The 21,622-nt window shown below is 39.6% G+C and overlaps 1 protein-coding gene across 1 annotated transcript in view; it reads left to right on the plus strand.

The window, feature by feature from the left end:
* The window catches only part of CFAP58 (cilia and flagella associated protein 58), a 109,332-nt gene that overhangs the window by 45,578 nt on the left and 42,132 nt on the right, over positions 1–21,622 (plus strand). The window contains exons 11-16 of the mRNA XM_053668660.1: positions 4,984–5,145; positions 6,075–6,221; positions 10,804–10,944; positions 12,148–12,371; positions 14,915–15,026; positions 17,816–17,920. Coding sequence (XP_053524635.1) covers positions 4,984–5,145; positions 6,075–6,221; positions 10,804–10,944; positions 12,148–12,371; positions 14,915–15,026; positions 17,816–17,920 — 891 coding nt within the window. The remainder of the gene's footprint in view (positions 1–4,983; positions 5,146–6,074; positions 6,222–10,803; positions 10,945–12,147; positions 12,372–14,914; positions 15,027–17,815; positions 17,921–21,622) is intronic.

The following is a 21,622-nucleotide window of genomic DNA, read 5'->3' on the forward strand; positions in this document are numbered from 1 at the left end:
TCCATGTGTCATAAGTTCTTTAGTTTCTACATTTCCCATACTATTCTTACCCTCCCCCTGTCTATTTTCTACCTACCATCTATGCTACTTATCCTGTGTACCTTTTCTTCCTCTCTCCTCTTCCTACTCCCCTGTTGCTAACCCTCCATTTGATCTCTATTTCTGTGGTTCTGTTCCTGTTCTAGTTGTTTGCTTAGTTTGCCTTTGTTTTTGTTTTTGTTTTAGGTGTGGTTGTTAATAGCTGTGAGTTTGCAATCATTTTACTGTACTTGTTTTTTATCCTCTTTTTCTTAGATAAGTCCCTTTAACATTTCATATAATAAAGGCTTGGTGATGATGAACTCCTTTAATTTCACCTTATCTGAGAAGCACTTTATTTGCCCTTCCATTCTAAATGAAAGCTTTGCTGGATAGAGCAATCTTGGTTGTAGGTCTTTGGTTTTCATGACTTGGAATACTTCTTTCCAGCCCCTTCTTGCCTGCAAGGTCTCTTTTGAGAAATCAACTGACAGTCTGATGGGAACTCCTTTGTAGGTAACTGCCTCCTTATCTCTTGCTGCTTCTGGGATTCTCTCCTTATCTTTAATCTTGGGTGATGTAATGATGGTGTGCCTTGGTGTATTCCTCCTTGGGTCCACCTTCTTTGGCACTCTCTGAGCTTCCTGGACTTCCTGAAAGTCTATTTCCTTTGGCAGATTTGGGAAGTTCTCCTTAATTATTTGTTCAAATAAGTTTTCAATTCCTTGCTGTTCCTCTTCCCCTTCTGGTGGCTAAAAAAGAAAAAGTGGCTATAATTTGGATGTTGGAACATTTAAAGATGTCCTGGAGGTTCCTAAGCCTGTCCTCATTTAAAAAAATTCTTGTTTCTTCATTCTTTTCTGATTGGATGATGTTTCTTTCTTCCTTCTGGTCCACTCCATTGATTTGAGTCCCAGTTTCCTTCCCATCACTATTGGTCCCCTGTACATTTTCTTTTATTTCATTTAGTGTAGCCTTCATTTTTTCATCTAATTTGTGACCAATTCAACTAATTCTGTGAACATCCTGATCACAGTGTTTTGAACTGTGCATCTGATAGGTTGGCTGTCTCTTTGTCGCTTAGTTGTATTTTTTCTGGAGCTTTGATCTGTTCTTTCATTTGGGCCATTTTTTCTTGTATTGATGCTCCTGTTATATGTAGTGAGGGGTGGAGCCTTAGGTGTTCACCAGGGCGGGTCAACACAGTTGCTGGGTTGTGATACTGTATGTGGGGGCAGAGTCCGAGAGGGAACAATGGCGCTTGCTCTGCTCTCTGCTGGATTTCAGCCCCTTCCGCTGCTTCCCCCAAGCAAACCTGGGCCCTTCTGGTGCTGATTCCTGGGTGGGTGGGTTTGTGTATGTTCTATGACCCTGTGGGTCTCTCCAGTGAACTCTCCTGCAAGGCCAGGAGTCTCTCCCAGAATCTCAACTCCCACAGGTGTTTTCAATTGGTGTTTTGAGGCTTTATTTCCCCGTGCTGGGATCCTGGGTTGCTCGGTCTGTCTCTCTCCCCAGTTTCACCTGGTTTATCTACAAGAGAATGTAGGACTGACCGATGCATGCCACACTCCTCCACAATCTGTCTCCTTGCCTGGGTCCGCCAGCCACCACCTTGTGTGCTCAGGTCTGCCAGTCACTGCTTTGCCATGACCCCTTTCCACCCAGCTGCCCAACTCCGCCCCTCCTACCGGTCTGGATAAATGTGTCTACTTTAACTCCTTGGTTGTTGGACTTCCATACAGTTCAGTTTTCTGTTGGTACTGGTTGTCTTTTGTTTGTAAATTGTTGTTGTCCTTATTTTGGTTGTGTGAGGAGGCACAGTGTGTTTACCTACACCTCCATCTTGGCTGAAAGTCCCCTCCTCCCCTCTTATAGCTAGCTGTCAGTCTGTTCCATGATTCTATGCCTCTGGTTCTATTTTGCTCATTAGTTTATTTTGTTCATTAGATTCCACTTTTAAGTGAGATCATGTGGTATTTGTCTTTTACCAACTGGCTTATTTCACTTAGCATAATAGTCTCTAGTTTCATCCATACTGTCACAAAAGGTAGGAATTCCTTCTTTTTTTCTGCTATGTAGTATTCTACTAATATGACCCATGCTTTCTGCAATGATAATGAATAGAGTGCAGGCCTAGGAGAGAACTTGGTGCCTGGGGTTGGAATGGTTGAGGAATCAGAAGGCAGAGGCAGTTCCCACAAATTATATACATGCCAAATATTAACTTCTTGGATAAGAGGGGTAGGGCCATCTTCAGATTCATTAACCTTCCAGTGTTTGAGTCTCTCATAACACTCTGTGCATATCTCAGTTTCTAGGATTTAGCCACTCCTCAGTTATCCATTTTATGCTTGAGTCAGTCACTAGAGGTGAACTTGAGGGTAGGAAAGGAGCCTTATTCTTCCTTACATCACTAGTGCTTTTATCGTGTCTGCCATAGGTAAGTACTCAGTACATGTTCATTGAGTGAGTGAATAGATGGTTGAGTGAATGAATAAGTAAGTGAACAGAAAGGGACTCTATTCATTTTCTGAAAGTAGCAGAAGTTGTGATTTTAAAGTAGAATAAAAAAGAAAGCAATAGACTTAGGTCATTTATGAATATGTATGCAGAATCCCAAGTGAAATTCTAGCAAACCAAATGCAACAGCACATTGAGAGAATCACCCAGTATTACCAAAGAGAGTTTATCCTGAAACCGCAAGGAGGGTTTTCTATTAAGAAAACTATTGCTGGCAATATGGAAATGTAAAGCGTTACAGCCATTTTGGAAAGCAATCTAGCAATATCTATTAAAGTTTAAAAAGATCTATATCTTTGAGCCAGATATGCCACTCCTGGGAATCCATCCCAACAGAAGTAAAAGCACAAGTGAAGGAAGTAAAAGGACATATGTGCAAAAATGTTTTTTGCAGCATGGTTCAGAGTGGCAAAAAGGTGGAAACCGAGTTAATGCCCATCAGAGGGGAAGAGCTGAGTATATGATGGTATACCCACACAGTGGAGTATTAGAGCTACTCCACGTGGTTTCCACAAAGTATTATTCAGTGATAAAAAGCAAGGTGCATACAACTATTAGTATGTATAAAAAGATCTCATTTTGCATAAAAAGAAATAAAAATAAAAACAAAACACCAAAAGCAAACCAAAGGAAAGCAAACAAATTCCTGTATCTGTATATGTACTAGTTGAATAGATGTGAGTGTTTTGTGAGTAACATCTAGTTGAATAGATGTTAGTTCTTTGACTTCAGTTTTGTTTGTAAAATTGGGGTGATGATGATGTCTATCTTACAGGGTTTTTGTGAAGATTAAATGAATTAATACATATGTGTAACATACCTGGTACATAGAAAGTACCTGAGAAATACTAGCTATTGTTATGATGATGATGTTACTAGGCCTGAATAAAACATGCCGAATTCAAAGAAAAATGTGGAAGAACACATACTAGATTGTTAACCTGGTTACTGTATGTATTGATGAGGGCTGATTGGAGATGGAGAAGGAAGGTCCAAATAAGGAAAAGAACATAAATGTATGTTTCACATGTATATACTTATTTTAAATGGTGGCACATGGAACTATGTACAAAGAGATATAATTCATTGTAAAAGGCATACAAGCATATCAAATCAATAGACCCAAAAAGAAAAAAATGCTACAAAATAATATATGCTGAAAAGTCACTTTCTAAAATTTAATCCCATCTCTTTTTAATTGTAAATCCAAGAAAACTTGGAAAGGTGTTTATTTAAAGATATGAAGGATAAACACGTTAAACACCAGCCATCACAGACTCTGAAGGAAAAACATGACCACAGGGTTTCTCCACGTGCACTTTCCGGAGCGCCAGTTTCACAAGTGAAATAAGAAAAGTAGGCACCGCAATGATTTGGGAACAGGTTGCTCATAGGCACCCTGCGCCTGAACCATGGAATGTCAGCATGGCAAAATCTAAGCAGTTTTTCAACCCTGAGGTTCTAGGTAAAATACCCCTTTTTCAGAAGAACCTTCCCTTGGCCATGTTCTTTCAAGTCCATCCCCTTCCTGTGGTTCTCTGTCACACTGCTCTGTTTATTCTCTCCCACTGTACCCAGTAGTTAAGAGAGCTTCATTGAAACACAGTGACATCTTAAGAATTTTCTCCTTATGTGTTCTAGTTCTGTGTGTTGTTTAGACCAGAGTTCCCTTTGATTGAATCAATCTTTCCTCACTAACCTTTTTCTACTTAAGAAGATTTTGAAGGAGTTTGTCCATAAAAAATCGGTTTCTGTGGACATTGCAGCCAAGAGTCATGATTTTGTAATTTCTACTGTGTGGTTGCTTGTTGAGAGGCCCTGGCTCCCTGTGGAAATTTGCGCCCTGATTTTCCACACTTACAAAAGGAGGCAGTTGTGCTTGAATCTCATCTTTCCTACAATGTTGTGCGCACAATGGAACACATTTTTTAAAGCCCTTCGAGTTTCCCCGATGGAGTGAGAGCGACATTGGCAAGAGTGCTATGATTGCTGGTCCATGTTCAAGGCCACTTTCCTTTTTTGTGTTTAACGTTATCAAGATGCATGTGTGGCCAAACAACTACGTTATCTCTTATCTTTCTAAGTGCTCTGTGTTAAGATCTGTTTAAACCTCTGCCTTCTTTCCCTTTCTTTTTTTGGTAGTTGGGGTGATCAGGGGAGGTTTTCAGAATTGAAAGAATGGCCTTATCCCCCACTCCCCTTGTGATTACAAAATAACTGTGCTAAGCTTTCGTGCTTGAGCCGAACTCTGGAGTGGAAAAAAATGTATGTTTGCCCCTAATCAGCTGGGTTGAATTTCTGTGTTGTAGCTCAGTGAGTATCCGCCAGATTGGCTGATTGCTGGCATTTCTACTAGCTACCACCCTACAATAAAAATCTCTGTGTGTCCTGAACCGATAATCACAGATGGGCTGTTTGACCATCTTCAAATACTTTCTCCACCAGGTTCTCATGAACATGGAGGACATAAAAGTCCGTGAAATGCAGATTTTTGACTACAAAAAGAAAATCGCTGAATCAGAGACTAAATTAAAACAGCAACAGAACCTGTATGAAGCTGTGAGATCAGACAGGAACCTGTATAGCAAAAATCTGGTTGAAGCTCAGGTAAAGAATATATTTATTTTTTTACATTTTGATCCCTTCCTATCCTGGCTTTAAAGCAATTTCTGTTATCCTAATGGCAGAATTTAGCATAGATCAAGAAAATAATCTCATGGAATTCATTCATTTATGCATAACTGTCATATTATTTGAAATGGAAATGATATAACTTGATAGGATGTGAAGATCGTGGTCCTGCTTTTAATTATTATGTAGAATTGCCATTCTCCTGTTTCTGATTTTTAAAACTGCTGGTAGCTGCTGTGAATCAGAGGGAGCAGCTTACTCTTGTCATTTAATTGCAGAGCTTTGCTTTGTAATCTTTTAGTTATAACGTTGTGTGGTTCCAATTCCTCTCTTATAAAACTAGAAATAAAGTGTGTGTGTGTCTGTGTGTGTCATATTCATTATGCATACTTTGCATATATCTCAGGAATATTTTGTGAGTTCATGCTGTATTTTGAGGTTAATGCCACAGTAGTCTGTATTTTGCTGTATATAATGCACATTTTTTTGCCCAAATTTTTGAGGCAAAATAAGGATGCACATTATATATGGGTAGTACTCATTCTTTATCCATATAAGTTTTTAATTCTTTTATTTATGCTTACATGTTAAAAGTATAACTTTAGAAAGCAATAACTCTATCTGTATGTAAAATAATACTCTGGAATTTGATAAATCAGTTTTATTTATAAAAAAATTGAATTAAAATATTAAAAGTTTTTTTTCCTTGACAGTTTGGGTTAAAAACATGGGTGTGCATTATACATGGCAAAATACTATACAAAGGAATAGCCCAGTTGTAACTATTCAAGAGCATTGTTTTGAGAGAGCCTCCCTTAGTAGTTCTTGAATGTGTATTGAACTTCCATAGAGATAGTGGTGTCTGTTTAATTTATTTTCAAACATTTCTTCTTTCATTTTGTTAGGATGAAGTCACAAAAATGAAGAGAAAATTACAAATTATGACCCATCAGGTAGATCAGCTGAAAGAAGAAATCTCTGCCAAAGAGTCAGCACTTGTGAAACTACATCTGGAACAGCAGCGGATAGAGAAGGAGAAGGACACACTGAAGGTACAGACCTTACACTCAAAGTGGTGGACCGACAGTTTATCTGTCCAAACCGCTGAGGCAGGCTCCGCACTCACTGAAGGCAACAAGGAGCAGGGAGGACAACCAAGGCAGCGGGAAGATGAGCTCTGCCACCTGTAGGTCAGGCTACCTTACAGGGGGTGCTTCCAGGTAAACAGGGGAGGAGGCCACGGAGAAGTGCGCAGTTCACCGATGCTGCCTTTCATCACATCCGTGGAAGAGAACCCAGCAGGTCAGCAGTGCCCAAGGGGTCCTGGAGCATGCAGGCCTTCTTCAGTCCCTGCCCATTCATAACCCATGTCCAGTTCTTGTACTCACACCCAACCCTCCCAAGTAATTTTCTATTCCAAAGATTAATTATTACCCCATAATGAGGTTTGAGGTGGAACTAACTGCCTTCTACAAATCCTACTTTAGAATAGCAATGGCCTATGCCAAAGAGCAATTCCTAATTCTTTAGAGCTTGACTTTGGTTAACATTTGTTTCATTCATGTATTCTATCACCAGGTATCTACAAATATAGGTCCAAAGAAGCACCATAATAAAATAAAATAAAATAAAAAATAAAATAAAAGGGCAGTCATGTTTATCTGTCCTGGTCCAGCAGAGCTGGTGTACGTGAAAGATGATTAAAAGCTCATGCTTCAGAGAATCTGCTCTGAATGGGGAATCCTGGATCCGGGTAGCTTTCAGTCATCAGTTATAGGAAGATGATTGCTTTGGACTTGCTATGAAACTATGATACCTTTTCCCTCAGTATTTCCCATTAAGGCAAAAATGAGTAAAAGAAAAAGGATGCCAGCTTGATTTATCATTTGGGGTTATCCAAGGGTGACTTGCAGCGGTGCTTGGACTGGATAGTTTTGGCCTGTCTTGGAGCCCATTTGACATTCCACAGGAAAATCTGACAGCTCAAATGTTGAGGTTTAGTCTCTTGATTTTGTTAGCCTCACATTTGAATCATGTTCCATACAGGGGTCTGGATTTTTTGCATCTGAAATTCACAAACCAAAACCCTGGAAGAAATGGCATGTTTTCTGGTAACTTTGCTCCAAGAGACATTGAGCTTATTATTGTGAGTTCTATGATGCGATGTGGGTACATAACCCTCTTGCCTGTTTGGTAGACCAGGAGATGCCTTTGACAGGATAACCCAATTTATTGCTTCTCCAGGCCAACAGACAAGCAATTGTCTATACTAGGTCATCCCCATTCTTATTTATCCCCCTCAAAAAAAAAACCTTGCTTCTTTCATGTTTCTTTTCCCTTTTCAGTTGCTACCAGGCTCTGCCAACTCCTCAGGATTCTAGCCATTGTCAGCACATTATCGTTATGACAAAGTGTCAATAGTTCTCTGTAGATGTGGCTGCACCTGCCTTCACCTGCCCATTCTGTCCCAGTCTTGTTTCATCAGCACTGAAGGAGCCATCTCATTGGAGAGTCTGCCTTCTAGTCCTAACAAGCCCCTCATTCTGTCTCTGTACCTCCCAATCATCCCTGTCAATCTGACAGCACTTTGATTCTTGATGAATAATTCAACGGTAAATTCTTCATGTCCTGAGCTCAGTATCCCATTAGCGACTAGCTTTAGGGCACCACATCCTTTTACTTAGTGGACTCTAAGAGTGACATAGATGAGGACTGTCACAAAGACAGAGAGAGAAAGCCTAATTATTCTCATGGCTAGATGGCTTCATGTGGTCCTCTTTGTTTTGGTAGATATTAAGAGATCACTTCTGTGAAACCCGGTGAATGTCGGGATCATGTATGAATGGGTGCAATTCCTGGGATCATGTATGAATGGGTGCAACTCCCACAGGTATGGTTCTGTAGATATGATTTGTGCTTGTAACCAAATTAGATGGTAACTATTCCATGAACACCAACCACAGGACAGTCTAATTATGGAGGCAGTGACTAAAAGTGTGTCCAGCCATTGTGTCACAACCTTGCACCACCAGAAACACTTTGAGAAATGCCGATACCTTGGGCTCCACGTAGAACATTGCTTGATGGGTGTTTGGGTGCAGTGCAGTTGTTACCATCTATTCTGGGCGAGACAGCTCAGATTTATAGCTTCTAAATGCATTAGACCCAAGGTATTTTGTTGATGTTAACATTTGCTGCCAACGTCTAATGCCACATTTTGTTTACAGCCCATAAATTTGTGACATAAGGAGACCATTCAGAATTTTGATATATTATGGGAAAAAAAACAAGCAATGCCAGATGCACGGATGGTTTTACATTCTAGACAGATAGTTTTACACACCGTTGATTGCATTTTAATATAACAGGGGTTTCATTTTGTTCTGCTGATGGATTCTGATCAGCTCTTGGCACTCAGGAACAGAGAAGTGAATGTTGCACATCTGGGAAAATAAAAGTTTTATTAAAGAAAGCATGAGCCAAGCAGGTATTTATTGCTGTCTTTGCTGTTACCTTAAATGATTGTAGGAAGAGAAAGGCTGCTTCTTCAATTGCTTTCCTAATAGGCAATCCCCAGAGTGGTAAACACTAGACCAGATCTTTTCTTAATAAGTATTTCCTTTTGCTTATCCTGGGACCAAAATCTATTTCATGAATGAACAAACAAAATGTCATAAGAGAAGCTCTTAGTTTTATAGTAGCTGACTGCATTTAGTTTATGATATCACACATTACCAGGTACACAGTATCTTGTACTGTTTGGATAAGTTTGAGGAATGGAGTTAATAAGTGTTGGTCTTCATGGATTAGAGGTAGACCTAAAAGAGAGTTGGGTTGGCTCACAGGTACTTGTAAATATGGGGATTTTTAGCATCCCCATGATGTTTTTAGGTGGGTGAGAGTGGGAGTGGTTCCCAATACTTCTTGGAAGGAAAAATTATTACTTTTTCACTGTCATTTGCTGATCTGCAAGCCACTGAAAGGCTGAAACCTTTGTAATATCTTGTCAACTCCCTCGCGATTCCTCACATGGGTGAAAGCAGACCTCTCCTCCAATTTGTTTCTTCTTGTACTCACCTGGTGTGTGATACCACCTGTCTTTTCAGTCTGGGGTTGGACCCTCTAAAGACATATTCTTCTTTCCTCTAATATGGATACATCTGTGGCTCCCTCTTGCCTACAGTCTATAGTATTTGGTCTCCCAGGCCCTTTCCAGGCTGGCTCAGCTGTTTATCAGCCTTATCTCCTGCTGTTGTCTACCTAACACTCTCATCCAGCCACAGGGAATGCTTTGCTGACTGGTGAACGAATCTGGTACTTTACAGTCTGCATGACTGTTCCCACGGGCCTGACTGTTGACTGCTCTCTCCATAAAACATACCTACCCACTTTCAGAATATTTGTCAACTGCCATGGCCCTGATTGGCTCTTCCATGTAAACACCAGGCAGAAATAGGAACTTGTTCCCGTGGACTCGTATGTCCTTTTTCACACTGTATATAGCATTTCCACACTGTAGTGTGGTTGGTTATGTCACCCATGGATGGGGAATCCCTCACCTCTTACTCATCTTCTGTATTTGACTTGGAGCTATTGTGTGATGATAGCTTCAAATCAAATGAACTAGGTTGGAATTTCAACTCTGTTACTTACCAGCTGTATAACTTTGGGTGAGTTAATTTGTTTTTCTTTGTCTCTGTAATTGCATTTGTAAAATGGGAGTAAGAGTAGATATGCAAAATACCTAATATTTTACCTAGAGTATGTAGGTCACAAATATACTTGTGGAAATGAAGTCAACATATTCTTTGATGAGAACAACTTGCCTTCTGAAACTTAACAGACCATAGTATCCTTTCTCCATCATTCTTATGTCTTTCATGTAACCTAAAGAGCTTCATGATCTGACCTCTCCCAGGATGTTTCCCTGACAACCCAAGTCCTTTGACCTCTTGTAACATCAACTCATTGTCTTTGTGACAATGAAGATATGGAAACATTATTGCCTAGACTTGTTAATATTTGCACAATTCTTGTATATCTTATTTTCTCATCTATATTGGAAGCACCTTAGCAGTAGGATCTATATATCTTTTAATACTGTGATATCTCTTCTGTTCCATCAAGATGTTTTTGGAAGCTAGACAATTGGCTGTTATCTTTACTAATTTAATTTTTGCTTGAAGTGGGCTTTATTTCTTGTGCCCATGGATGTGCTGATAGTATTAGGACCATTACAGGAGCTGGTACATACAAGGATCCCCTCCCCATGCTCACCCCCACATTTCCCTCTGCACTGTTCTTTGTGACTTCTCCTCATGTTTAGCTGGTAAGAGAAGTGCTGCTGAATACCAATGAAGCCCTGTTATACACATATAGAAAAATGATGGAAATCCCCCAAGGGCATGACTCATAGAATAAACATGATCACTGTAATGTGCATTGCTCTTCTTTACAGGCTGTGTGTATGTGCTTGTGTACAGCTTGTTTTGCTTGTGAGAGTGATCAAAACGTGTTAAACAAAACATCAGAGGAAAGTGTGAGAAGCACACTGTACATTTAATTCTGGGCCCTGCAGTCCTGGTTTGTGCTGTTACAGAGTGAAATTTGTCCATATCCTTCATTTTTTGTCAGGCTGAGCTGCAAAAGCTGAGACAACAAGCCCTGGAGACCAAACACTTCATTGAAAATCAGGAAGCTGAAGAGAGAAAACTCTTGCGAATTATTGCTGAGGCTGATGGGGAGAGGCTGAGACATAAGAAAGAATTAGACCAGGTAGGAACATTTTCTCACTAGGCCAGTAGCTCATCAGCCAACACAACTGTTTGATTCAACTCTTCACAAATCCTTGTTCTTCTCTAAGCTTTTCCATTCAGTTTATTGGAGGAAGCACAGTAGCAAAGGCTCATCTTCTGTTGATTAATTATGAAATATTTATTTATTCAAGTCATATCTATGAACACTTACTATGTGTTGGTCACTCCTGTAGGCACTGGGAATACATGGACCAATAAGAACGTAAGATTCTGCCCTCAGGGAGTTTATATTCTAGTATAATGTAACTGCTCACATATAATTGCAATGAGTAATTACATAATTTGAACTTCTATGCTTTTCAGAGATCTGGCAAGTTAAAAAAAGAAGTGGCCAGTGTAAGACAGTAAGGAGTGGTGGAACTTGGCAAGAACTAGCCCACTATAAGTCATTCACATTTAAGCATTTATGAACCAGTGAGCTGGGAAATAAACAACCAAACACCTATGGGCCAAGGGTTATTGGATTATTATTACTATGGATTATTTGTTGTACTATTTCTCTTTCTTTTTTAAACTGAAAAATAGAGACATTTATTGAAAAAGATATAAGATACAAAAAACACTGTACATAGGACAATGACACCTCAGTCCCATTTGAAGTAGGCACCTTGGGACGTTACGTAGTTCTCTCAGTTGCCATCAGCTGCCCCATCATATTTTCTTTTCAAAAAGATTTTATTTATTTATTTTAGACAGAGGGAAAGGGAGAGAGAAATAGAGGGAGAGAAACATTGATGTGTGGTTGCCTCTCATGCTCCTGCTACTGGGGACCTGAACTGGCCTGCAACCCAGGCAATGTGCCCTGACTGGGAATCAAACCAGTGACCCTTTGGTTCACAGGCCAACATTAATCCGCTGAGCCACACCAGCCAGGGTGTGGATGATTGTCATATTTTCCTGAATCTCATTGACAGTCTGCAATCTCTTCCCTTTCAAAGGTGATTTTAGTTTTGGGAAAAACTAAAATTTAACAAGACTGCAAACTCTCATGAAAGGAGTTCAGTATTGATTGTCTAGCCAGCTGTTTCCAGCACCCCACCCACTGGGTGCCTAGCACATGTGGGCAATGGCTATATATTCATCAACTGAATGAATGCAGATGCCATCATGAAAAGTGCGACCTTTTGTCCACCGGTGGCCATATCCTTCTCTACCTTTCTAGGTCATCAGTGAGAGAGATATCCTTGGGTCGCAGCTCATTCGGCGCAATGATGAGTTGGCTTTGCTCTACGAGAAGATCAAGATTCAACAGTCTATACTGAATAAAGGCGAGAGACAGTACAGTCAGAAGGTGGAAGACATGAGAATCCTCAAACTTGAGATCAAGAAGCTTCGCCGGGAAAAGGTCATTCTTGCCAAGAGTGTGGCTAATGTCAGCGAACTCAGGTAATGGGAGACACCTCTGAACTGAGCACAGCAGTCTATGGGGAGTCTCGGAAATGACCTTGTGTTCCTTTTGTTGATCATTGAGGTCCTTATCAAGTTGTATAAAATAATTTTTATATGTTAGAATTATTAGCAAATAATAACCACTTTTCCATATTTCAGAATCTACATTTTGCCCTTTCTATGTCACAAAAAAATGAAATACTTACCTTTCAGGGGAAAATAAGAGAGTGCAGAAAGATTAAAAAAAAACTTTACTCTGGATTAAAAAAAGAAATTTTAAGTCAAATCACAAATACAAACTCGTTATAATTCAGAAAAAAAGTTCCCATGAACTCTTTAGACTTTCTTTAATAAGACAGTATGCAAGGCATGGAGCATCAATATTTAAATTTAATTCTGGTAACATTTTTTCTTGGAATTATATACAGAATGAAAGGGGGGAAATTTAATTTTATCACTGTTTGAAAACTCTGTTTTCTTAGAAGGCAGCCAAATTTTATATCTCACTCTTGATTTATCTTCTTCAGCTTTCACTTCAGCTTAGTGTGCCTCCTTCTCGCTTTAAATCTTACATTATACAAGATGTACTTTCCCTTTGGGAAAACATCACCATGTTTTATATAGGCAATTGCAGGAACCAAATAAGAGGCTTGGTGTTTTCTTAGTAACTATCTTTATTCCCCACTGGCTTGTGGATGAAAAATATCCTTAACAACCTTGGGACAAGGACATAGTTTGGATTGCTTTCTTAAATTCATCAAATTAGAAATTAGTTTTGATATTTAGATGCAGCGAATATCCTCAGGAATATCAAAGGAAGTTGCCACTACCAAGGATGGATCAGTGCTTTTTTTTCTAAGAGTTGCTTGTATTTCAGATGATGAAAGTAATACAAATTCATTGTAGAAAATGTGGGAAGTGAGGAAAAAATACAAAGAAGGGATTAGAAAAATTGCTCATAAGTTTACTACCCAGAGATACATACCACCATTGGCATTTTGGAGACAAATAGATTCATTCTTAAGTAGCTATTGAATGATCTCCAAGACCATCACTAAACTTGCCAGCCATGAGTTATTTTTATTACCTATTACAGAGGACCAAATTCTGTCCATTCCTTGTCAATATTGCTGGTTTGTTGATAATAGATTTTATTTTTCGTTTCAATGGGAAAAAAACTTAATAAAGACATTGGAGGCAAGCTGGCATGAATTCCAACTTCAGCCTTACTTCCTACAAGCTGTGTGGCCTTGGGAAAATCACTTCACTTCTCTGAGCTTTAGCCTTGTGGTTAAAATTAAATATGAAAACAAACATAATGTGCCTCCCACAGGGTGTAGTACAAGATAAGCCATCAGTCACAGTAGCTAATACTCTTGCCCTCCTTTTCTGATGACACTCTAGAAAACAGAAGTGTTAAAAATATGTTTTTAATCCTAAGCAGCTTGTTTTGAGCTCCCTGAGGAGTGAACACCATGCAGTTAATTCTAATGGCTTGTCTTGCTAATGAGGGGAAGTTGTATGATTGGTTTAAATGAAGCAATTAAGCAGAAGAGATGGCTTCGTATTGGTAATCTGCACACTCACAGCAAATGAGGACAGAAAGGAATTCCTTATTGCCCTTGTCATTGCCAGGGCTTGCCTCCTCTCTACCCATAACAAAGCCTCTTGCTCCACAGGGTGGCAGCCAGATCATGAGGTACTGTGGATGGCTGTAGCACATTACCTACTAATTAGAGATTCCTGCAGATTTTAGAAGTATATTTGAGCCAGAGCTAGTCCTTCAGGACTTTTTTAGCCATCTGTGTAGTTGTGGGGTACCAGACAACATATCACTCCTAATTCGGTGTTTCTCAATGCTGGCTGCACATTAGAAGTTACCACTAGGACTTAAAAACCTACAAAATCCAAGCCACACGTAAGACTGATTACAGAAGAATCTCTCTGGGAGCAAGGGCCAGGCAAAAGCATGTTTTCAAAGCTTCCCCAGTGATTCCAATGGACAGTTAGGGCGGCTGAGACCCTGGCCTAATTGGTGTCAGGTGGTCGCCCAAGCCTCAGTATCCTGAAGTCAGTGCCATACTTAGTGGTGGAATGTTGCAGGTTCCTTTGCTGCTACTGTAGAGCCATTTAGAAACATTAAAAAATATATTGAAATTCTTGTAACTCACCTTCTCTGTTCTTTTCATATGCTTCTAAATTCCTGGGTATCCAGAATCATGATTCTGAAGTTCTGGTACTCTTCCATATTCCCTCCCTCCCTTCCTTCCTTCCCTCCTTCCCTTCTTCTCTCCCTCCCTCTGTTCATTTCCTCCTTCCCTCCTTCCCTGCTTCCAAAAGCTAAGGCTGAATTTTGAGCTCTGCAAGAATTGGTATCATCTGTGTCTGGCTTGGATTAGGCGGCTGGTCTCAGCGTTCACAGAAGTCTCCTTAATTCCGACTTTTTCTATAATATGTTAGTGTGTATGTAAAACCACATAAAGATATGATATTCAAATGGGTGGAGAATTCCTTTGCAAAAGGAAGTGTGTCTTATTCAGGCAGGAGCTTTTCCACATGCAAAGAGAATTTCTGAAGGAGAGGACGCGATGCCGAGCCCTGGAGGAGGAACTGGAGAACCCCATGAACGTGCACAGATGGAGGAAGCTCGAGGTAACGTGTGGCAGCGCCTTCCTCTCACCTCCAAATCTCGTCTACCCCACGTGACTCCATACCTAAAACACAATGAAAAGCATGGTTTTATTCAATGATATGCAAATTGTTCCCTGAAATGTAAGGCTGGATCAAATGTAAACTGAGTTCCCAGAACCAGATGGTTCACTTGGGGTTTGTTTAAAAAGTTTTGGACAGAATCCTTTCTGCCTAAAGAATCTGGTGGAAACTGTGAACTGGCTTCACCAATTGGGATTTTCCTCCTTTGGGTAGTTTTTGCTCAAACAGCTACCCTGGGCCTGCTGGTTAGTTTTGGATAGTTAATTGCCTCTCTTCTTCAACCAGCATCTTCAAACATCTTTCCAATGGTCTTTGCATCTTCTTATTTCATGCAGGAATAAAAAATATGGCTTTTATGAACTGGCCCTCTTTTTGGAGGACTAGCACTGTGTTAGCCAAACCCTTTCTCTTAGGAACCTGGAAACACAGCCGAAGTCCCATTGGTAGGTGATGGATAATAGAGGCATACCTCGTTTTACTGCGCTTCACAGGTGTTGCTTTTCCTTTTCTTTCTTTCTTTCCCTTTTTTTTTAAAAAAGAAAAACAAACTGAAGGCAAGACCCTCCACCAGCTAAAAGATTAAGACTTGCTTGCTTTATTTGCAATATATGTTTTGCTATGGTGGTCTGAAACAGAATCTGCATTATCTCTGAGATTTGCCTGTAAACCTCCTATTTTACTTGATGACTTCCTGATAGACATTATCACCAGTTAACAGTTAAAAACAACCTCTGCATATTCCAGAGAAACGTGGCCATCTCCTCCTCTAGTTGTACCCAGCAATATGGGCACCAGTAGGGGCTTTGAGTCGATGAACAGCTAGGATTTGGGAGAGTATGTTTTTTTTCCCTTTTAATGAAGAAGGCATTACAGATAATGCATTATACATTATTATATAAACATGAGGCCTGAATTTTAACAACATCCAGTCTTGCCAAGAGAATGTATGTGCCAAATCTAGGCCCAGTGTGTGGATATCACTTGGCACTGTTTGATATTTCTCGAGCAAAGTCAGAGTTAATAGAATACCTTTCTTCTCATTCTTTTGGACCCTCAGTTATTCCTTTTCAAATGCCAAGAGTGGCGCAGTTAGTTTATTAAACTAACAATAATACGGATGTCTGGGGAAGTGGAGCTGACAATTTTAAATCCATTTCCTGTCACATTAGTTTATTCCATGTGTTTTCAAGCAGATATTTAAAGGTTCCAATTGCATGTCAATTTTTATTTAAAAAACTAGAAAATAGAGATTCTGGGAAGCAGTTGAAAATATTTAGCTTCTAGATTAATTCAAAATGTCAATACAGTTGGAAGTGAAGCTTGGGCTCAAAGTCTGGAGGACAGAATATCAATTTCTAAGTGTAGATCTTGTTTGAATTGTACACAGCTAGCTGTTGAAGGTGCAGCGGAGCATTATGGATTAATGACACCCTTTGAGAGGCTGCGAGCTAAATACCACCGTCATGTTCTATTGTCAGAACATGTTATTAGCAGAAGTCCACGTCCTAGAAACTGTCCCCATCATAGGCTGTAATGAATTTTCTTGTTGAGATGATCAGAGGAGAATCCTGAGGCTGAATGAATTAGGGGACCCTGTCTCATTCCCATAGAAGGGGTGATGAGGGGAGGGGAGCCCCAGTGCATAGTAATTAGAGCCTGGCACATTTGGGCTTGAATCCAGCTCTGACCCTTCCCTGTGTGAGTAAATAACTTAATCCTCTGAGCCTCAGTTGTATTTTCTGTAAAAGGGGAAGGTGCATGCTGTCTTATAAGGCTGTTGTGTGGCTAAAATCGCTTAATATATGAAAAATTCTTGACATAATGTCTGGATGGTGGCCAAGAATCAGATATCATGCATAGCAGCTATCAACATTGTGTTGTTATCAGTAGTATTATTTCCCTTGGTGGAATAAACATATTCACTTTCCGTTTATTGGCTAACCACAGCCAATAGGTAAGACATTAGCCAAACATGAGTCTGTTTTGATGATCACCTCTATTATTCAACTGGCTTGGCCAAAAAGTCTGTATGACTTTTTCCATATAATAAAAAACACATTTTCATTTTCACCAATAACTTTATTGATTTGGATATTTTGAGTATGTCGGCTATCTCCCATGCGGTAGGACAGAATAAGGTTGATGGCTGTCAGTTAACGTCTCGATTTGATCACTGTCTACTTCAGCTGGTCTACCCAACCATTGCGGAGCACCAGCCAGTGGGAAATCTCCAGCAGGAAATTTCACAAACCACTTTTGACACATTCGGTCTGTGACAGCACCTTCTCCATATACTGCACAAATCTTTTTGTATGTGTGTGTGTTTCGGTTGCTTTTTCTAAACCTTCTTGAAATAATAAATTGTAATATGATGAAGATGTTGTGTATATTCTCCCATCTTCAATATTAAAATGAATACAGAAAAATTCACCAATTTTGATGAGTGTTTTTTTTTTAATGCAAGCTGACATGACAGCTGTCACAATACAATCTAACAAAATTATTTAGAATGAAGTTAAAGACAACTAAGTGCTACTAGAACCATCTTACAGAAAACAAACAAACACACTTTTTGGCTAACTCAGTATGTTTTGGTTTTAAATCTCTCTGTATTGGGTCTGCAGGTGTGTAGTAGATTTCAATAAAACAATAATTCTTTTGCATAGGGACCCTAGTGCTTTGAAACTGATGGTGTCTCTAAGCTGTTTTATTTTGTTCCCCTTACATAGGCCAGTGACCCCAGTACCTATGAGCTGATACAGAAAATTCATATCCTGCAGAAGCGTCTCATCAGCAAGACGGAAGAGGTGGTTGAGAAAGAGCTGCTCCTTCAGGTAGCGCTTTCATTTTCTGTACTGACTGAACAGGCGTATTTTCTTAGCTCCACCGTCTCCAGGACTGTGGGTTTTAGAATTAAGTCATTCGGCAGTGTTGCATGCCCCATTTTTAACTGTAGATGGCAACAGTGACACACACAGAGAACAAACAACCTGATTAAGTGGCCTTTTATGCTGCCATTACTGAGATTTCAAGAATTCCAGATACTAAGTTCAAGGCTAGAGTTACCGCATTGAGAAATGTGAGCTTCCCCGACCCCAGCTTCGCTACAGTTCCATTTGTCAGATTCTTTGAAATACTTTTCTTCATGGCTTCACATAATGTGAAATGGCTAATGATTTTGATTTTGAAAATTAGCTTTCCCATAAAGCACAACATGTCCTTTTGAGGATTTGTGAGAGTGGAACGGAAGGAAAGATTTCTTTTAGAGGGTTTTAGGCAGTTCTGGAGCAGTCAGGTGTAGTCCCATCCTTTTAGGCCTGTGTCTTTGCAAGTACCCATTGTCACCTCCACGAGCATCATCCTGCCAGATACTGTGCTGGTGGCTTCACCTGCCTTGTCTCAGTTCCTCTTCACAGTTCAGGACGGGCAGGTGTTGCCACCCCCAGTAAGTGGATGAGGAAGCTGGGTCCCAGGAGTTTAATGTGGGAAAGAATGTAAACTCTGGTGTTGGATGGCCTGGGCTGGAATCCTGCCTCAGCTAGTTCACAGCTGTGTGAGGTTAACGTCTCTGCCCTTGAGGTTCTTAGTCTGTATTGTGGGATGCTAGTAGGTGTGAAAAGGGATGTTGTGAAGATTGAAAGAGTGTAGGATTATGCTCAGCACATAGTAAGCATCTAAGAAATATTAGGAATTATCTTTATTATTTTGCTTTAAAATATTTATTTATTTAAAAAGAGGGGAAGGGAGGGGGCAAGAGAGGGAGAGAATCATTAATGCAAGAGAAAAACATTGATCAGTTGCCTTTTGTACGTGTCCTGACTGGGGACTGAACCTATAATCCAGGCATGTGTCCTGACTGAGAATTGACTGGTGACCTTTTTCTTTGTGGGACGATGCCCAGGCAACTCAGCCACATCGGTCAGGGGACCATTATCCTTATTAGTTCTGATTCCAAAGCATACCATCATAACCACTGGGTTACCATAAGTAAGATGAAGAAATTCTGTACAGGAGCAAGAGGCTTTTGCTCCTTCTCTTTACATTCTGCCTGAAGTTGGATATACAGTAAGTAGCTTTCCAGAGTGTCACTATGCCAAGTGGCCAGCCGACAGGGATGTTCCTGGGATAGATGAACATGGTAGTTAAGAGGACCAACTGGAAAGTCAGATCTGGTCTTGAATCAACTCCATTTCTTTATATTTCATCATTTGGGGAGAATTACCTAAATTATCCCGACTTCCTTTATTCCCTCTGTTGAATTGGTATAATAATACTCAGTTTCATTGTGGGAGGAAGGTACTCCTGCCAGAGTACATGACTTTGAATTCCCATCGTAAGAATAACGGATTAATGCATGGGCACTGAGGTCCAGCAGCCCAGGGCTGGAGCTGTGATTCCACCATTGCCAGCCATGTGCCATACCCCCAAGGCCATGGTAAGTGCCAGAGTGGGCACTCAAACGAGGCAGTCTACCCCAGAGCCCACACTTTCTACCACGTCATCATATCCTGCCTTTCCAGTTAGTATCATCTTGTTAGTTTCAGAAAGAACCACCTTTTGGCCCTGGCGGGTGTAGCTCAATGGATTGAGCACTGGCCTGCAAAACAAAGGGTTGCCGATTTGATTCCTATTCAGGGCACATGCCTGGGTTGCAGGCCGAATTCCCAGGTGCAAGGCATGCAAGAGGCAACCACACATTGATGTTTCTTTCCTTCTCTTTCTCCCTCCCTCCCCCTCTGTCTAAAAATAAATAAAATCTTAAAAAAAAAAACAACCCACATTTTATGTTCTGCCAAATCTCTATTGTAAGTTTGTTTCATATTTCCTTGACAGCTCTAACTTTATTATTTTCTTTCTTGTATGTACTTTGGGTTTATTCTGTTCTTTTTCTAGTTTCTTAAGGTTGATGCTCAGCTCACTAATGTTCCATCTACCTTTCTAATACAAGCATTTATAGCTATATAATGTCCTTTAAATAATTTCTTTAGTTCCTTCCCATATGTTTTGAAATGTGGTATTTTCATTCTGTTCTAAATATTTTTTTTCAGAATTGTTTCTTGTTTGAGTCAGTCTTAAAAAATATCCACTATTTCTCCTATGATACTTAAAACAACACAATTTGAAATTTCCACATATGTATATGTTACTTTTTATTATTTTCTTATTAAAAAGTTATTTTTTATTGTTGAGATCTCACTTTTTTTCATTGTGATCTGTACTTTATTGATTTGTGGAGTTTGTGGGGACTTGCTTTGTGACTGACTGAGTGGGCAGGTGTTATAAGTGATGCCCGTGTGCTTGCAAAGGATGTTACTCTGTGCTTGTTCAACATTCAGGCGTCTGTATGGTGTTCACCAGATCAGCCTTGCTAATCGTATTGTCTAAATCTGTATCTTTCCTACTTTCCTAATCTTTTTTTGTCTCCCTGTCACTGAAAAGTTGTTCGGAGGTTTGTTTGTTTCTCTTTGTAGTCCTGTCTTTTTTTTTTTTTCCCAAGTACATTTTAGATTATGTTTATAAGCTGAGTAAAAGGTATGTATGATTTTTATTTCTTCTTGGGGAATTGTTTCTCTAATATAATGTAAGAATCCTCCTTAATTCGTTATGCTTTTACTTATAAAATTGCCTGATAATAATATAGGCTAAGTTTTTTTAAACATAATTTTTCTATAATTAAAAAAAATCTTTTGGTGTCCTTATATTTTAGGTGAGTCTCTTATAATAAAAAAATCCAATGTAATATCTTTGTCTTCTGACTAGTGTATTTAATCTATTTATATTTATTCATAATTTTAGGTTTATTCCTATTTTCTCATTTTCAATGATTTATCCTGACATTTTTTGTAGTGTAGAAGTCTGTTGTTGCTTTTTGTTAGATTGCGTGTGTTTAAAAAACTTTTATTTCTCCCCTATCAGCTGTCATATCTTTCTTCTCACTACTCCCTGTTCCCTTTTTTCTGATTTATTTATTTATTTTGGAATAGTTACCATCACTCACTGTTATTCATTCATTCATTCATTCTCCCACCCTCTCATGGATTTCCTTAAACATTTAACATGCGTAGTTAACATCTAGTCTAAACAAACCTAAAGTTGATCAATATCTTTATCCTTCCTACAAACAACATGAAGATTCCTGATAACAAAGAAGAGCAAAGTGGACTTTATACATCATGCTCATTTAATAGCACCTAAGGTGGGAATCTCAGAGTCAGAGGCGAGAGGGAGTGGTGGGGACTGCAGCACATGGGGGCTGCAGGTCCCGTCTCTGAGAAGCAGCTCTCCCAGTTTTTGTCATCATCGTCATTATTTTACAGAGTCAATAAATGTTTATTCAGATTTGCCAAGACAACTTCCAGTTCTTTTTGTTTTCTGTTTTGTTCATACCTCTATTTTTTTTTTCACTTCTAGGTCCATCTCCTTTCTGAAGTACATCCTTTCATTGTTCTTTCAGTGATAAAGTTTTCAGTAGCTAACACTCTCCTTAGCTTGTCTAAGTTGAAATCCTATTTTGTAGTTGCACTTTGAAGATGTTG

This window comes from Artibeus jamaicensis, unplaced genomic scaffold (assembly GCF_021234435.1).
Source record: "Artibeus jamaicensis isolate MK-2021 breed Jamaican fruit bat unplaced genomic scaffold, CSHL_Jam_final contig_490, whole genome shotgun sequence".
NCBI classification, from domain to species: Eukaryota; Metazoa; Chordata; class Mammalia; order Chiroptera; family Phyllostomidae; genus Artibeus; species Artibeus jamaicensis.